This window comes from Actinia tenebrosa, unplaced genomic scaffold (genome assembly GCF_029948245.1).
Source record: "Actinia tenebrosa isolate PJP-AT-01 unplaced genomic scaffold, QUT_ActTen_1.0 PGA_scaffold7__59_contigs__length_16204524, whole genome shotgun sequence".
Lineage (NCBI taxonomy): Eukaryota > Metazoa > Cnidaria > Anthozoa > Actiniaria > Actiniidae > Actinia > Actinia tenebrosa.
The window spans coordinates 10,505,611-10,522,470 of NW_028292584.1; the positions used below are offsets into that span (position 1 = coordinate 10,505,611).

The 16,860-nt window shown below is 35.8% G+C and overlaps 1 protein-coding gene, 1 long non-coding RNA gene and 3 other non-coding genes across 5 annotated transcripts; 3 read left to right on the forward strand and 2 right to left on the reverse strand.

Annotated features, from left to right (window-relative positions):
• Nucleotides 1-4,178: 4,178 nt before the first annotated feature.
• Nucleotides 4,179-4,260, reverse strand: Trnas-uga (transfer RNA serine (anticodon UGA)). The gene has a single exon. It is a non-coding gene; the product is annotated as a tRNA-Ser (tRNA).
• Nucleotides 4,261-8,018: 3,758 nt separating this feature from the next.
• Nucleotides 8,019-10,705, forward strand: LOC116301214 (uncharacterized). The gene is made up of 2 exons (XR_004197714.2): nucleotides 8,019-8,346; nucleotides 10,136-10,705. It is a non-coding gene; the product is annotated as an uncharacterized LOC116301214 (long non-coding RNA).
• An 825-nt stretch (nucleotides 10,706-11,530) lies between these two features.
• On the forward strand, nucleotides 11,531-11,612 carry Trnas-cga (transfer RNA serine (anticodon CGA)). Its single transcript has one exon. It is a non-coding gene; the product is annotated as a tRNA-Ser (tRNA).
• A 1,539-nt stretch (nucleotides 11,613-13,151) lies between these two features.
• Nucleotides 13,152-13,224, reverse strand: Trnar-ccu (transfer RNA arginine (anticodon CCU)). The gene has a single exon. It is a non-coding gene; the product is annotated as a tRNA-Arg (tRNA).
• Nucleotides 13,225-14,058: 834 nt separating this feature from the next.
• On the forward strand, nucleotides 14,059-16,632 carry LOC116301212 (vesicular inhibitory amino acid transporter-like). Its single transcript, XM_089039768.1, has 2 exons — nucleotides 14,059-14,648; nucleotides 14,846-16,632. The coding sequence occupies exon 2, from the start codon at nucleotides 14,904-14,906 to the stop codon at nucleotides 16,278-16,280; it is 1,377 nt and encodes a 458-aa protein (XP_088895894.1). The 5' UTR covers nucleotides 14,059-14,648; nucleotides 14,846-14,903; the 3' UTR covers nucleotides 16,281-16,632.
• Nucleotides 16,633-16,860: the final 228 nt, after the last annotated feature.

Below are 16,860 nucleotides of genomic sequence, written 5' to 3' on the forward strand. Positions count from 1 at the left end.
TAGAACTGGAATTATAAAACAAGGTGGCTATTCAATATGACAAAATAAATTTTCGGGTTATTTTAATTATCTTTATTTTTATTTGAATAATTTATTTCTTTATAATACTAAAATTTGAAGTTTTAACTTAGAAAGTAAAAAGCCGGTGCTCGTAATCAATAGATCTCCTCAGTTTCTATGTTTCTTTTTGGATTAAATGGTAAGAATGGTAAAGAGTTTCGACCTGTTTGAACTCAAACTTTTGCTCTCAGTTGTATTCGTGAAACAAATTCAAGATGTTCAAGAAATAACCTCATGCACGACCAGCCATCCAAGTTTTAAACGCACGGTAAAAAAGCAAAAAATGAAAGGAAAAAAGGATTCCTAGCTTGCACCCGTTATGACCGACAAGAAAAGCTGGTAAATATACGAATCAATGTAATAAGCGGTGATAACTCGCTTCTGAATAACAAATATTAACAGTTAAAATGAAATAAGTTTTGTCAAGATTTGTTTTCGGATTGGTATTGAGAATTTGGTTAAAATTATTTATTCAGTTAGGGAAGACAAATAGCATCGTGCTGTTATGTTACACTGGCATTGAGCTTTGATCTACCAAAAATAAGCTTCTGGAGCAAGCGAAAGGATATATTATATACTTCTTCTGGGAGAAAAAAGATGATTGAAGATGCGAAATGTCGTAAGACAGAACGAGGACTGACTAAATAATCCCAGATGATAAGATGCATGGCCATGCATCTCTGTTTCTTAAGTGAACCAGCGTGTATTCTATTACCAAACAGCACTGATAATGCAAGATGTTATGGGGGCTACTTTCCTGCAGAGCTGAGAAAAATTTTAGCCAATCAGAATCGAGAAAAGTTGCAAAACTGAGGTGTCACTTTTCCTCTCGAAGTTATGGATTTCCAGGCCACCAAATAATCAAGAAAACTTGCTAATAAGCGCTTGATAACCAGTGTAGCGGCACAATAATTATCGTGTTTTAATTTTTTTTAAATTTCTAATGCAATGTCGGGCATGTTTTTATTTTTGATTGGTCAACTTTCGCAGGCTTCATATCACCCGTTTTCTCAGATCAGCTGGTTATAACTCCTAAAACTTTGGATCACATTTTTGCCCCAGATGGAATAGTTGTCGAACTAAGGTTCCAACACGTCTAAGTTAATTCAACTACCAAAGAATTATTAGTCGAAAACTGGGGGATACTTACCCGATGCACTGCATGAAAAGGGGGCGTTCGCCATCGAGACAGATTTAACTTAACTACCAATTTTCCAGTCACTTCGAAAGTTGTGGGATCCCCTCTACCCTGCATGAAACTGAGACGTTCGTTATCGAGACGGACATCGTGGCTCCAAAGCTGTTTGTGAGAAGCAGGGGTTCGAGAACACCCTAAATGCATTGAGTTAAAAGCAACCAAGTGAAAATGCTGCTGCTAAATTCATTAATTTATATATTAATGTATTCATTCTTTAATTTATTCATTAAGTCATTTTTCAATCAATCAATACATCTATTTGTTCTCGTGAATAATTTGAAAAGCAATAGTGTGCAGCCATGTGACTCAAAATCCCTTGAGATATGAACAATGAAACAGCCGCCATGTTGGTTGATCTAAAAAGAAAAGCTAATGGGAATGCTTTGTTATCGTCAACCAAGATGGCGGCAATGACGTAACATGCACCTTGTTTCCACATAAGAAAACATAATGAGAACGAATCTTTTCTCTCATTATTACTCTTACCTTGCTCCCTCGTCCTCGTCCTCGCCCAATGCCTCTCTCTAAATATATCACACAGGGATGACCACATTTCGAAACACACCTGCTCTATAGAAAAACCCTATGGTTTGAACAAGGCTACGTCAATGACATGAAAGAACAAATAAATGGAATTAATATGCTTAAAGAGTCATTATAGAGTACAAGGCTATACAAGTTAATTAGTGTAGTATCTAAATGCATTGATATTAAAGATTATAATAAGTTCGAAATCCAAAAAGATGAATCAGTATTTAGATATTTCACCTCTAGTCACTCTAGTCACTGTAGATCAAATATCCTTTGTAATTTTTTTGAAAGTTTTCATCCGTGATCAGGAATCGAAATGTTTATATGTAAGCATTCAAAAATGTTGAGAAAAAAAGTTGGTAAAAAAATTTTTAACATGACTCCGGACTGGAATTTCCAGATGTTTAATCTCTTGTTGAAATCCATTTAATATTTCAACAAAAAAATTTTTTTTTCGCGTCTATGTCTGAATTTATTTAGTTTTGAAAAAAATCATAAATTCAAGTAACAAAAATATTATTTAGTCCTTTTCGTATTTTCACGGATTTTGTTAGTTGCCATGGTAACACGTCGTGTCCAGCGGTTTATTGTTACAGTGTCTTCTTTTTCTCGCACTCTGATGTGAAAAAGATTCGGACTTGAGTTCTCCATCTTGTTCGGTGTGTATTTTAACATTTACGAGGTTTACTGGCGAATGGCAGTTGTCATCCTGTAAGGCAACGACCACCAAATAATCATGTGATAAAGTAACAAAGTGCTGATAATGAATATATTTGAAACTGGTATTATCTCTTCACGATTCATATTCTGATAAGGACTATAGTCACTAGTTGAGACTCTGTTGGTGTCTAACTATGCTGACCTTAGTCTTTTGTCGAATTAAAAGAAAAATACTGATTTTTCATATTTTCGTTTGCGTCTTTGAAAATTTTGATTTGATCAACTTTGGCTCAGTAATCTATTTTCATTTGAAAATACTATATTGAACTACCAATGCAAAGTAAGGCTGATAAATTCAATTCCCAACCTTTTAATAGCGCAGCGCAACCGTGACGTCATAAAAACGAAGACAAAGGCGAAATTCGGACAAACAAATTACAAGTTTACTTTCAGCAGATAATTTTCACAGCCGATCGCAGTTGATCTTAGTTTACGTGGATATTATTGTATCTTTAAGTAAAAATAATAAAATCGGTTCGTATAATCCGCGTAGCGGTTAAACAGAATGCAATGTTTGTCCGAATCTTTAAGCTATTTTTAGAATCAGTGCGCTGCGCTATTCTAATTTGAACTGTTATCAATCATACCACATATATTTTTAATAACTTTACCTCCAAAGTTATACTTTTCTTGAAAAGAGGGTTCCTTGTTTTTACACATTTCGACTTTTTCGGCGTATTTTTGTTGCCTAGAATATCCTTAACAGCCTTGATAATTTCTTCCCTCGTTTCAAGACGGCCGACAGTGATAGTCGTCTTGTGCTGGGCATTCACAACACTCTCCTTTGACAAAATATTTTTCTTTCTCAAACTTTGTAAGAAGACTACAATTCCGTGAAGACATGATATCTTAAGATTCTGCTATTGTTCTTCGTTTTTTTTGACAAGAGAACTCTGGTTTAACGAGTTTCTGATTATAAAATATCGATTACATTGAATTTGAAATTCGCAATACGCGTAAATACAAACGTGTCGAGCGGCGCGCGCGCATTTCTGTTCGCCACAGGGAGCCCACTTAAAATATAACATAATAAATAAAAGAACTGTACGTAAAAAAATACAAACTTGTAACCAGAGTCCTCCAGTGCCTTTTTTCTTTGTCGTCAACACCAGGTAAGGGAAGCTTTCCCGCGCAAGCCCGCTGACCATAAATCCGGAGGACTCTAGTTGCGAGTTTGGTAAAAATCGGAAAGTTGCAAACCAATCTCGTCCCTGAGCCTGCGCTTCTTTTGCTCAACACAATGGGCACAGTAATTAGTAATCATTGTTTTTTGTTACTGAATTTTCTCGTTTCATTAAATCAGTTTCTATTTGTGATCAACAGGGAGCACTTACCGTAGTCTGCGCATGCAACAAATCACTTTCACATACTTACTGCGCATGCTCGATGAAATTTCCCCCAGCGCAGTAAGAATAACAGAGTTATTGGCAACAGATCTTGATCAGCTTGATCTTGCTAGCCAAGACAAACCCAGGCTCTGGGAAGGAGATTGAGCTTTGTGTTGAGATGGGCACCACATCAAAAGAATAGAAAATGGATCGGACGATATAAGACAAAAATCGAAAGAGATAAAAATTATCTATCTTACTAATATTGAAAATGTGTAAACAATCCAGCCTCAACATTTAAGTATTCCTGATAAAACAAAAAAGCAAAAATAAATGAAATTCGCTGCGAGTAGGATTCGAACCTACGCGGGAAGATCCCATTGGATTTCAAGTCCAACGCCTTAACCACTCGGCCATCGCAGCTTTACATATATTTCATTCCCCTTTTAATTAAGTCCTCAATTACTAATCCTGTTCTATCCATACCTTTATTTACATCTGATAGCCGACTCTTTAAGATGTAGCCCGGAGAAACGTGATCAAACATAACAACATAATTGTATTTTTCCTACACAGAGTATGTAGATATAACCCACGAGGAGACTGAAGAAATACGCGAGGCGGCCGACCGACGAGTCACAAGTAACATCTTAAAAAAGCAAAAATAACTGATAGAGAATATCATGATTTTCGGCGTCAACTAAGCTCAAATGCAAGCCCTCAAGCGGTTTTTACTTATGTGCACATATGAAGCCATTAAACACTTGTCTCTCAAAAGCTAATAAGATAGATTTTAATTTGATATACATAACCCTATACAGGGTTCATCAGTTTTGTATGTGGATAGGATTTGTTTATAGAGAAAAGTTGATCATTCTATATCAAAAAACATTCAATAAACACGCCAGTTCAAAAGAGAAGCTTTGAAGTTTCTTGCGGGATCCATAGCCCAATTCCACCTGTCAAAAATCTGATGAAAACGTTTTTTATAATGCCCCTAAGGGATACTATCACGACTCTATTCATATCGGTCGTGTTTTTTAATATAAAATGACCTAAGTAAAACCATATATGAAGAAAGATTAAATGACTTGCCAATATTAATTGAAAAAATTAAAGAAACACTGCGAGTATGGTTCGAACCTACTCGGGGATATCCCATTCAAGTCCAATGCCTTAACCACTCGGCCATCGCAGCCAAATTGTCTCAAAAAAACACATTAGTTTGAAGAAAAACTAATTTATTTATCCCATTTATTTGAGATCAGTACCTAAAGTACAAACCTATTAGACAATGGAATGAATATATAAGTTCAAGAACTTTCGAATTCTAGCCGACGAAACCATGAATGACGCCGATTCACGCCTCTTTACAAATCGTTCAAACTGTGCCTCGACACGATTGAAAACCTTAGTGCGTTTGTTTGATACGCTAATAATGAAAAGATAAGTAGAAATCTATTTCTAAATCGCATCAAGATCATCAATAAGATTATGTAGTCTAGCACCAAGAAGGGGCTACAATTCCAGCAATCTGATTGGCGTTGCTATAACGATATCGCGTAGAAAAGGACGTTGATCACAACCTATTGAAACTGAAAGAGCTAAGAATCCTTTTAACTGTAAAATAAAATTGTAATAGAAAATGAAGAAGAGGAATAACAGCCACTACGGTTGTTTTAATTTTTTATTTATTTCAGTAACAACAACCGACTGAATATACTTGAGCCAACTAACGCAGGACATCTGGTCAAATTTAATTTCTATTAATTTTCGTTGAATAAAGGATTGAAGTTTTAATTCTACAAACGGTACTGCAGTTATCCGCTTAACGGAACTGAGAGTCTATATATTATTATAGGTGAATATGACTGACAATATAAAGGCAACCGACTTACTTGAAAGAAGGAAGTGGCATGTTGACTGAAGTCGATCGAGTCGCGAGAAGTGCAGTCAACCGGCTTTCTAGGATGATCACACAGCATTAAAGTTAATATTTAATTCCAAGTGAAGCACTAAATGAAAAGTATCTTTCCCCTGAATTTGAAATCTTAAAATAATTACTACTTCATGAGTTCTTTTAATTTGAAAAAAAAATTCGAGTTTTAATTAACACGTTTAGAAACCTATTATTTGCAAAGAGTTCGGTCGCTTTCTTTTAAGTTCAACTTTGACTAATGAAAATTCCGAAGAATACAATGATAGGAAAGGAAATAAACTTAAAACAATGACAATGAAGGTAGTAGGTTTCTGGCGAATCCTACGAAAAAATTAAAAGGGCAGCTTCTTTAAAAACTTCTTTTAAAACGGAAATATTATATTTGAATGTCTCGGGCGTATCGCCTCTTTTTAGATAACGCTAGAGCACCTCATGGGAAGACAAGAAGGATTAAAGTAACGCTCAACATCCTTGTGCTTTCAAAGCTGAGGACTAAAATGTCTCTAAGGAAGAGCACACGGCGGTAGACAATTAGAGAAAAACCGGCGCTAAAAGATCGTCAGATAAGATTTGGATACTTAAGTTTTTTCTTTTTTTATCTGGACGTTAGCTACTTTTACGGTAGCAATCGCTATTCCTAATACCAAAGTAGTCGCTAATGAAGGGGATTTGACTTAACTGACACTTTATCGCTGAATATTGGCTGACTCCCAACCAACACTTTAACGAGGCCATTAATAAATTGAACCCACTTACGAGAAAACGATTCCTCGTAATTTGTTTGATTCTTAGAACAAATGCTTACGATGAAACCAAACAGAGTTGGTTTGTATACTATCAAATGGTGTTTTCTTCTCGTCAAATCTATCCCTACAGAGTTTCGGATGTACGGGATTTTAACGATTTATAAATATACAGACAATAAAGTTTTCATTATTATTTTCAAGGACATGATTTTACTTACGCAAGGTAGAGAAAGACATCAAAAGTGAGTAACAGGAGTGTTGTATCCTCGTTGTTCTTTTTCGGTGAATTATCTAGATGCAACAATGCCATAAGACCTAGAAAAGAATCGTAAAAATCCGTTTAGAGGAATGGAATTACTCCTGTCTTTGTTTATTGCATTGTCTTTACGAGGGGTATAATATACCAAACGACCACATGCAGTTCAACAGTAAATGTTTCTAAAATAATACTACAATGTATAGAGTAACAGTTGCTGGAGCACTCAAGCTACCATGACTAAGACACAGTCCCAAAAAGCTTTGGTTTGAACACCACTTAGAGAAATATCAGCTAGAGATGAAACATTATTTTACTTAAATGAAAACATCATCATAGGAAATTCGTAAAAAGACAAAATGTGGGCGTTATATTGGTCGTAAGAGATGAAGAATTTCACAATAACATATTGCAGTGCTATATTTAAATAGCCCATCCCGTTTTATTCGTCTTCAGGCAACTAAAATAAAGAATGAGTTCGTTCATATACAAGTACAAGAAGTCTCTAAGTTCACTTCTTGAGCCAAGGACAGTTCAATATAGGTTTACTCAACATAATAAAAATAATGATGATAATTTCCTATTCGATCTTTTTTGTTTGTTTCTTAAAATCTTTTGCTTTCATCTTCAAGATTTTTCTAAGGTTGATTGAACGAGTCACACCCGCCCTCTATGCTCTAAATTGTACGTAACTTGTCTCGGAACACGTCAACTTAGATCTGTAATTTAACAACATAATAGGACAATTCATTTCCAAAATTATCAGGATTTTTCAAGACAAAAGACGCTTGATGAATCAAAATCGAGCGAATTAAAGACATCTGGTTGTGAAACCCGATAAAAGACACCGAGATAAACACACCGTCAGAATTAATGTGTGACTCAGACTTTTCTTCCTGTTTGCAAGTGTTTTTTTCCATTCTTTTCCGTTTTGGAAGTTTTTCATTATGTAAACCATAAGAATGAAAAAATAATAATTTTAGTTAAAAGTATACACTCTTAGTTTGACGTTTTGGAGTTAAATTAGATCGATTAAACTGCTGAGGTTCGAGTTTAAAGTTGTCATAGTAAATGGATGTGAAAGATTTGATTGCTGGAGGCACTGAAAACGCGTTGAATACGAATGGCCAATACTTGAATAGGTCCGGACAGGAATCAAAGATCAATTGCTTATCAGATAAATGTCATGAACCATCTGAAGACAAGTAGCTTCCTTTTATCGTGTACGGAAAGTCACGGCGGCAATCCAGGAGTATTGTTTAGAGCATGAATGACATCTTACTCAGCAGGTTGACTGGCTGTGACTGACTCGGCGTCGGTGGATTCGCTGATACAAATACAATATAAATAGAGCGCCAGTACGTAACTATCATCATTTAGTACTGACCAGGAGCCAAGCCTGACACTTCCATTCACATACATCATCCCAAAAAACCAAAGACGTCTCTAGTGAAATCTAGTAGTAAGCTAAACGGGTCAGACTCGACATAGTGGACCGACGTAACCGCAAGGAAAAATCAGTTAATCTTGTGAAGACAGACACGACAGACAGCCGCTAACACGTTAAGGTAAAAGACAGTCGCTTCTATTTATTCTTTTTAATTAACTGTATATATTTGAGATGCTAGTCTTGGTTTTGATGTCAGAATTCTACAGCGCTGTTTGTTTCATAGCTTATAAAGGTTCGCAGTTGGGTTGGTTATCATGTCATTCAGAACATGGAACTACCTGAGTAACTTATTTCAAACGTATAGTGAAAGTGAGCGAAAACAACTCCCTGTAAAACACAATACGACTGAAGCGAAAAATGACAACTGAAGTTGTATAACAGTGGTAAGGAGTATTCAAGTGGTCAAGCCCCTTACTTTCACTCGAAGAACGTCAAATTGAGTGCTTTCTTTGTTTAGAAACTTTTGTACAAAAGAAGCTTTTATACCATTAAAAAAAATGAAAGATACATTTACAAAGAAAACGATAATCATATCATATCACTTAAGTTTTTCTAAATTTGATATTCCAAGATTCCGGTTAAGAATAAAATCAAAGTGAAACAATCTTGCTGTTATGAAAATATCTTAATTTTTCCGTCCTTTGCGAGGAACGAGCTTTAAAGTTAAATTTCAAGAGCATGCAAAACAAACCAAGACGAAGAGATCAAAACATAAGATTAGTTGAAAAGCAGGAGGAAAAATCATTAAAAAATAGCTTTTTAAAAACAATTAATTGACGTCATTTTATGGACGGCATCAAACGTGGACATTTTTTCAGTGTAATTATACAATCTGGAAAAAAAGACCCAACGCAAAGGAAAAGTGTTAAAAGATAACGAATACAGCTGTTAAGAAAAGTGTGGGGGGAAAAACGTAATATAAGCTAATCCTGATTCATTTTTGTTACATTCCCTGATGCTTTAAAAGTTCAAAGTTTAAGTGCTTGTGAGAAACATCGTTACTGCTGTAGTAAAATATTTGACTCTTAGGGAAGTGCAGAGATTTCAATATTGGAACTGAGCTAACCATCCGCAAAATTGATCCGTAAAGTGGGTGAGCAAAAAGCTTTTAAATGAAGCAATCACCATTTGATTCGTACTTAGTGAAACGTGTTTGGATATTGATGATAAACGAGTGCATTAGTAGCTTAAAACATGGGTTTAAAAAGAACCTTTTATGTGTTGCAATAAGCCATTACTTGGTTTTCTACTCATAGTCAATCAAAGAAATCGTGTTTTCGCGTATTTCCAAATTTCCACATTTCCATTTCATTCGTTTTCCCGATCATTCACATTCACGTATTTCAATAATTTTAAGACTGAATGTTGTCGAACAGTGGAAGAGGAGCCATTCTTTGAACCAATGTTATAGTACGACTATACCAACCAAGGCCACCACCCAGACAAATTTTCATTCAAATTAGCCAATCACGATTGAGTATTTAAACAATAGAATCTGCACAAAAATTCACATTTTTCCTTTAAAAAGCATATATTTTGCTTTATATGAGTTATGTGCTTTATGTATGATCAGGTAGAATTCGCCACCATCCTGTTATGTTCAGCGTACAAAACCTGATTTGTGAACTTGATTCAAAATTTGAGTGACCTTCGTAAATGTAGTGGCACTGTAGTTTCCATTTATTACTTAACAATTATTAGGTGAATATCGGGGAATATTTACCGAGACGCGAGTCTTCGAGCGGCGAGGTAAATCAGTATTCTCCGATACTCCGGTGATTATATTCATTATGGAGGTGATTATCGTGTGATAGTGTGAGTTTCTCGACCAATCAGCGTGCGAGATTTTCAATAATCACCTGTGTACTTTTACTAATTCTAATTACTGTTGCATTTTCTTTTTTCAGATGAATAACGTCCTAATATCTGTCATTTTTCTGGTAGTCATGGTAATTGGATACCATTCAAGTGCCGCATGGGGTGGAGATTGCATGAAGAAATGTAGTGAAGAATTCAATGCGTGTTTTTCTTCTTGTCAAACACCAGACGATTGTGTTTCATGCTCGTTTAAATCAGAGGAATGTAGAAATGCTTGTAATCGAAAAAGAGACATTGAACGAGATTTTTGGGAAAATATACGAAAGACAAATAGCCAACAAAAATGAATAAAAAATTGAAGGAATTATATAAAACAAATTGGTAAAAGTCTACTATTGTTTTAAATGTTATAAAATTAAAGTATTTTTATGTATATAGCGCCTTGCTATGATTAGAAACAAGCTCATGATCAGCGTTTTATGTAAACCAACGTGGAACTGAGGGATTGATACTGTAGAAAAAGAGACAAGAAAGACCCACATTGCCATGCGAGATAAGGTTTTTACAAATGGAGTAATATATTGATTGTGCAAACGCTTTGTATGAGAGATTCATTGAAAAATAAGTAAAAATTCCTGTGTCGTAGTAGCAGATAACAAGTTGTTTTACGTGGAAATAATATCTTATTTTGTTTTACGCGAAAACAAAAATCTAGCCCTGAGCCCGTGATTATCTATTTGGCTACAAAATACGAAAATTCTTGAGGGGCGGGTTCTTCTGATTTTATTTAGTCGATGACTTTTATCTAAAGTGAGCTGTAGTGTCGTTAGAACCGGAAATGATGATATAAACTTATATATTATTATTTTTCAGGTTTTGAAGTTATATTTTTTCATCAGACGAGAAAGTAAATAAATTGAAATTTCAAAACATACGAGTTGTTTTCATCAATGTGATTCTTTACAATTGTTTATGATTTTTTTCTTACAGAGCTAACTTTTAAAGAACTAGAAAAATAACTTTAAGAAAAGATAAACAATCAAAAGAAGAATCAAAAAAACTACAGAAAATTGCAGAAACAACAAAATAAAGAAAAATACAATGTCGCATAGATCACTCACTTTATTAATATTGAGGTTCGAAAAAACCTTGTAAAATATAGATTTGTATCTATTATTCCATATATGTTGTTCGTGTATCATCGCAAGGGCGGATCCAGGGGGAGGGTCGGGGGGGCTGCGACCCCCCTGTCATTCCTGAGGTCCAATGGGTTTCCTGTGGTAAAAATGCGACCGGTATTCCTTTGCCCACAAAATTTTCCCCATGAGACCTCCCCTTCAAAACAATGGAGGCAGAAATTTGGGAATTCTATACGGGTCAAAATTTTTATGTATCTGTTTTAGTCCCTCAAGAAAGATACTGAGTTGACGAAATCGAAGGGCGACATCTTTAAATAAAATAAAACGACCCAACTGTCACGTGCTGCTGCGATGGCCGAGTGGTTAAGGCGTTGGACTCGAAATCCAATGGGATTTTCCCTCGCAGGTTCGAATCCTGCTCGCAGCGACCAAAACAGTTTTGCAATTTTTTTTTTCTAAAATTTTCTTTTACCAATATTCTTTTTTCCTTTTCCTAGCACTTTTAATGTGTTATATGATAGATTAAGATACAATCCCCAACAATAGTAATCAAAATTAATAAAAGTTTTAACAGCGTAATAAATACATCTAACTATTAAAGATAGATGAGGCCAGCTTACTAGATACTCCGTGCTCACGAGGCCCAGTACAGGCCTAAACAGCTGTCCACGGTTCCTAGTTGAGCTGGATCATTTTTTACGCGATTTGAAGTTGTGTGAAAGGCTTGTATGACACTCTTCTTCAGTAGTTTCATCTAAGGCTCGTAATTTATGCACTAGTCAATTGAAACCCCCACCCCCCGACCCCCGCGAAATACCGGGGAATTTAACATTTGAGTGGTGTTAAAATCAGACATTTTCCCCGGTAGTCGGGGGCACATTCACTGTTAAAACCCCCGCTATTGTGGCCCCGTTATTTTGGTTTAGTAGTCAACAAGAAACACATTTCACGCTAACTCCAAATTCTTGTGCTACACAGAGCCAATTGTTGTGTGTTCCATGCACTAAATATTCAATGCTCATAATTTTCATAAGCTCTGAACCTCAAATCGTGCGAAAACGTTTAGGTTTACGTCTAGTCAGCTGAAAATTTAATGGTATTAAATTGAAAATGAACAATGCTCGTAAATATTGCAAAGCAGTAGTTTTAATAGATTAATCATGATCTGATTCTACATTCGAACTGACCGAAACGACTGAACAAAACCCGCGTATAAGAACCTGGTTTTTTTAAGAACCTGTTAGGCTAAAATTCTCACTTTAAGACCCCTCCACATAAGAACCTATTAAGGCTACAATTTTAAGAAAGGTTCTTATCACTGTGGAGTTCAGCGTAAAAGTGTATAGGTAGAAACTGCTATAAGTTTGTTTGAGCATGTGTTTTGTGTAGAACATACTGCTCTGTACTAGGCTACGGCCTCTGTGCTTGGAATCACAACGCCTTGGTATTTTTTAAGATAGCCGACCTCTTGTTTCCAGGCCCTTACATATTCAAACGAGCGTTAAAATCCCCGCTCGATTCCCCGCTGAGAAAACCATTCGTTAAATCCCCGAACCCCCGGTGCAATCATGCTCTTAAAAGCACATCAAAAACGCGTCACGTCCCCGTTCAGTGGCCCGCTAGCCGCGGGGGTCGGGGGCGGGGGTTTCAATTGACTAGTGCATTACCTATTAAGCATGTTCTTAACTATTAAAAAGCTGATATTAAAAAATGTCAGATGTGCCTTTATAGACTATGATCTCATCAATAAAGATAAACAGTTCAAAAAGCTTTGAGAAAGTAGTGCACCTGAAGAAGTTGTCCAAAAAATGCAGTCTTAAATATGAATAATATATAGAAAAAAGATTGATAAAGCTACGTGAGTTGAATTATTTCAAAAAGATAATATTGCAATCTAAAAGTCTTGCAAAATAAAATATGAAGTAAGAGAAAAGTAATTGATTGAAGATATAAGAAAATAAAAATGCACCCCCGACGGGATTCGAACCCGCAACCTTCGGCTTAGGAGGCCGACGTCATATCCATTAGACTACAGGGGCAACGCATAATAATTTCTACCAAATTATTCTACTTAAATACGACTTTGTTTTAGTTGTACTCTCTAGAATCCTTAATTTTTAGAGTAAACTCAATAATCTAGTGATTTTATTACCTAACTGCTTATAATTACATTAAAAACGTAACTTTTAGGGTTGTAATACACATTTCTTTAAGTAATGGTTTATAAATAGGACTTTACATTAAAAGCGTGTTCACACTCGGCGGTGCAAAGTGAAAAGTTGAATTTCTCGTTTAACTTTCGTCCATTTACGCAATATAAATACCTGTATTTTCATCTGTTGTAACCATGGCGTACTTTAAGGTATCTGACTTACAAACTGTTCAAATGCATTCTGAAAACCTGACCCAAGTCATCGCCACATTTTACCGCCATATTTGACCTTGTACCACAGGAAACCCAAACATATGATCCTCTTGACCTTTATACGTCGTCATTATTATCTCTAAATTAATGTTAGTTTTTTCATACACCTTTCTAGCAAGATAGACAAGAACAACAATAACAAAAATATGGCATGTTGATGCATGAGGGCAAGTGACAAGATTTGCTTTTCAACCACCTGCTACAAGTACAAGTCTAGTTTTACCGGTAAATAGATCCTTATTTTCTCACCATTCAGGTTCACAAATACACCTGAAAAGCACTAGTCTTGAATATATATATATATTACATGTTTAAAAAAAGATTTCTTTGTCATCCCTTTGATAAGGTGTCTTTCTTTTACCAAATGATCATTGTTTTGTTATCTTTCGATATTTTGATTCCAATTCTGTGAGCATTCTTTTAAATAGAAAAGGAACGCAATGTCATGACTGGTGTGACAAACCTGTATTACTTGTTTGTTTCGCCTTCAAATCAATTGGCAACATTTTATATTAAGGTATCATTCGCCGTAGCTAGGATTGGAAAGTGTGGGGACTTAACTGAGGACAAGATCTTGATTTTCACAAGTGCTATATAACACAGCCATGGTAACTTGCGTTTGTGTTTTTCTACGTTATCACTTTTTTGTGAGACTTTACTAATCAGTAAACTTTGGCTGCTTGAGTTTTCAAACGAATAAATGCAGCCTATTTTTACTGAAACCGCCTGTGACCACTTAAGTGCTGTGAGTAATCTGGTAAACCGCTCCGATAGGTGTAAAATAAGCTATTCACGATCATTTTCCAATTGACTTTCAAGAAAGTGTAGCCAGGCAATCGACTACATCTCCTGAGCATTTCATGGATGCTTTGTTGAATGGGAACGTTTCTAAGTTACTACGCTAAAGTAGTATCAGCAACAGATAATGTGCAGTTCTCATTTACCAGTTGTATTAATTGACATTGATACAAGCTTCATTCTACCGACAGACCATTGGAATCATGATCGCAACTCTTACAGGCTTGTGACCTTTAGCAGGTAAGAAACATGCCAAGTTAAAATTTGATTGGCTTTGATTTCAGTGAAAGAAGGAAAGAATATTTGAAAAATCTACTTCTAAATGAACATGGTCGGCGAGCAGCCGTAATCAGAGGTATATATCTCAGTATTTTTCACAAAGCAATATGTCAAAAAGCTGCTCTTAATCATTAGTTATGTTTTCTTTCTCATTCAAGGCGCGAAAAACTGGATTGAGTTGCCTCCATATTTTCAGTATTCCTCATACAGCTAGAGATGGCTAAAGAGCCAAAACCTTCTGAAGACAGTATAGGCTACACATTGCTTGAAAACCAGGATACAGATTCTAATAAAATCATCCATGAAACGTCAAATCTGGTGAATGTTGAAAATAGTGAAGAGATAGAAGAAGAATCAGACCCTGAGCACAAGTTGACTTCAACATGCGAGACCTTTTGGAACATCTGCAACACAATTCAAGGACTGCCCATACTGGCTATCCCATATGCAGTCAAAAACGGCGGATTCTTGGCTCTAATGGTGATGTTTATTATTGCAGTAACTTCAAACTATACAGCTCAGATTATTGTAAGATGTCTTTATGACAAGGGGATTTGTGCTGACAAATCGAAAAGAAAGAGAATTAGAAATTCTTTTGTAGAGATTGGACAAGCTTTTAACTCGCGATTCGGTGGATCCCTGGTTCTAGTTACAGAAATACTACAATTGCTATTCCTCTCTGCTGTATATCCAAGAATGGTCGGACGAATGCTTGCAAACTCTTTTCCAAATGTCGTCAGCATTCCTTGTTGGTTATGGACCATGATTGGAGGCATCGCTTTTGTACCAAATATTTTTCTACAAAATTTATCCCAAGTGGCATGGACGAGTATAATCACTGTCGTTTCTGCTAAGGTCATTTTTGTGGTTGTTTTCACATACAGTGTTTCACAGTACCAAAGATGGGAACTTGCTTCTCTAGGAAACTTTGACATCCATACTTTCCCAGCCGCACTTGGAGTCCTGGTTGCAAGTTACCTTTCTCAGCCATTTGTTCCGATCATCGAAGGGAGCATGCGCAATAAAAAGAAGTTCAACTTAGTGATGAACTTAGCATATTCATCAATGACTTTACTCAACGTTGTTATTGGATTTGTGGCATTCATATCATTTCAACCGAACACCGCTGAAGTCATTACGAACAACCTGCCCGAGGGCTCATTCAGAAGAGTTATCAACATCATGGCGGCTCTCCTAGCCTTCACGTCATATACTCTTCCAATGTTTACCATTTTTGACATCGTACAAACTCAGTCACAACTCCCCTTTCTTCGTGAAAACTTTGGAGCAAAAGTGTGTTGTCCTGATGTTTTAGTATTCAGGACCATTCTCGTTTCGTGTAGTGTTTTAATGGCTGCAGTAATCCCTCGGTTTGCGTATCTGTTAGCTTTAGTTGGGAGTATAGCTGGAATCAGCATGGAGTTTATTTTCCCTCCTCTTTTTCATTCCAAGCTTTATTTTAATGAACTGCACTGGTGGGAATTACTCGTAAATATTCTTATAATAAGCATTGGAACTTTCTTTATGCTTACTGGAGTATTCTTTTCTGGAAAATCGCTTTTTTTTATTAAATTGACGAAAAATGCCGGGTGAAGTTTTTCATGTTCAATGAACAACTTGCATAAATCTCTTCACATAGAAACTTTTGATACTAAAAGTTTTCGTAGATTAAGTATATTGCTTTGTAATGGATATAGAATATTTGTAAGTAAAGTTAAGTAAAAAAATTGTAATTGTTTAAATTGCATGGTATAAACTAGTTTTTTCTTGAGCTCGCAAAGTCTGCACAAACTAAATATATCCTCTTTCAAAGAGCGTAATACCAATAAGCACTCGTTAGTAAGCAAAAAAAAAAGCATAAAAACCAAAACTGATGCCAACTACAGGCAAAATGTGTAGATCCTGATCTTAAGATTCTTAAAATTAAAATGCGTGCAAGAAAGAACTCATTAAATTAAACATTAGCGTCGCTGGCTCACCTTTAAATAGCTATGTACATAATTTCGCATGGGGTCCACTGTACAGTTAAAATTCGTGCCATATCTAGTCAAGACGATTTGAAACAAAATCACCATTATTTGTATGAGTACAATTTCGTGCACGTCAACGGGGTTGAAATAAAGCACGAACATCTCATACCCCATATAGTATATCAAGTATATCAATGATAAAA

Coding starts and splice junctions, on each gene's coding strand:
- LOC116301212 (XM_089039768.1), top strand. CDS start 14,904: ATGGCTAAAGAGCCAAAACCTTCTGAAGACAGTATAGGCTACACATTG.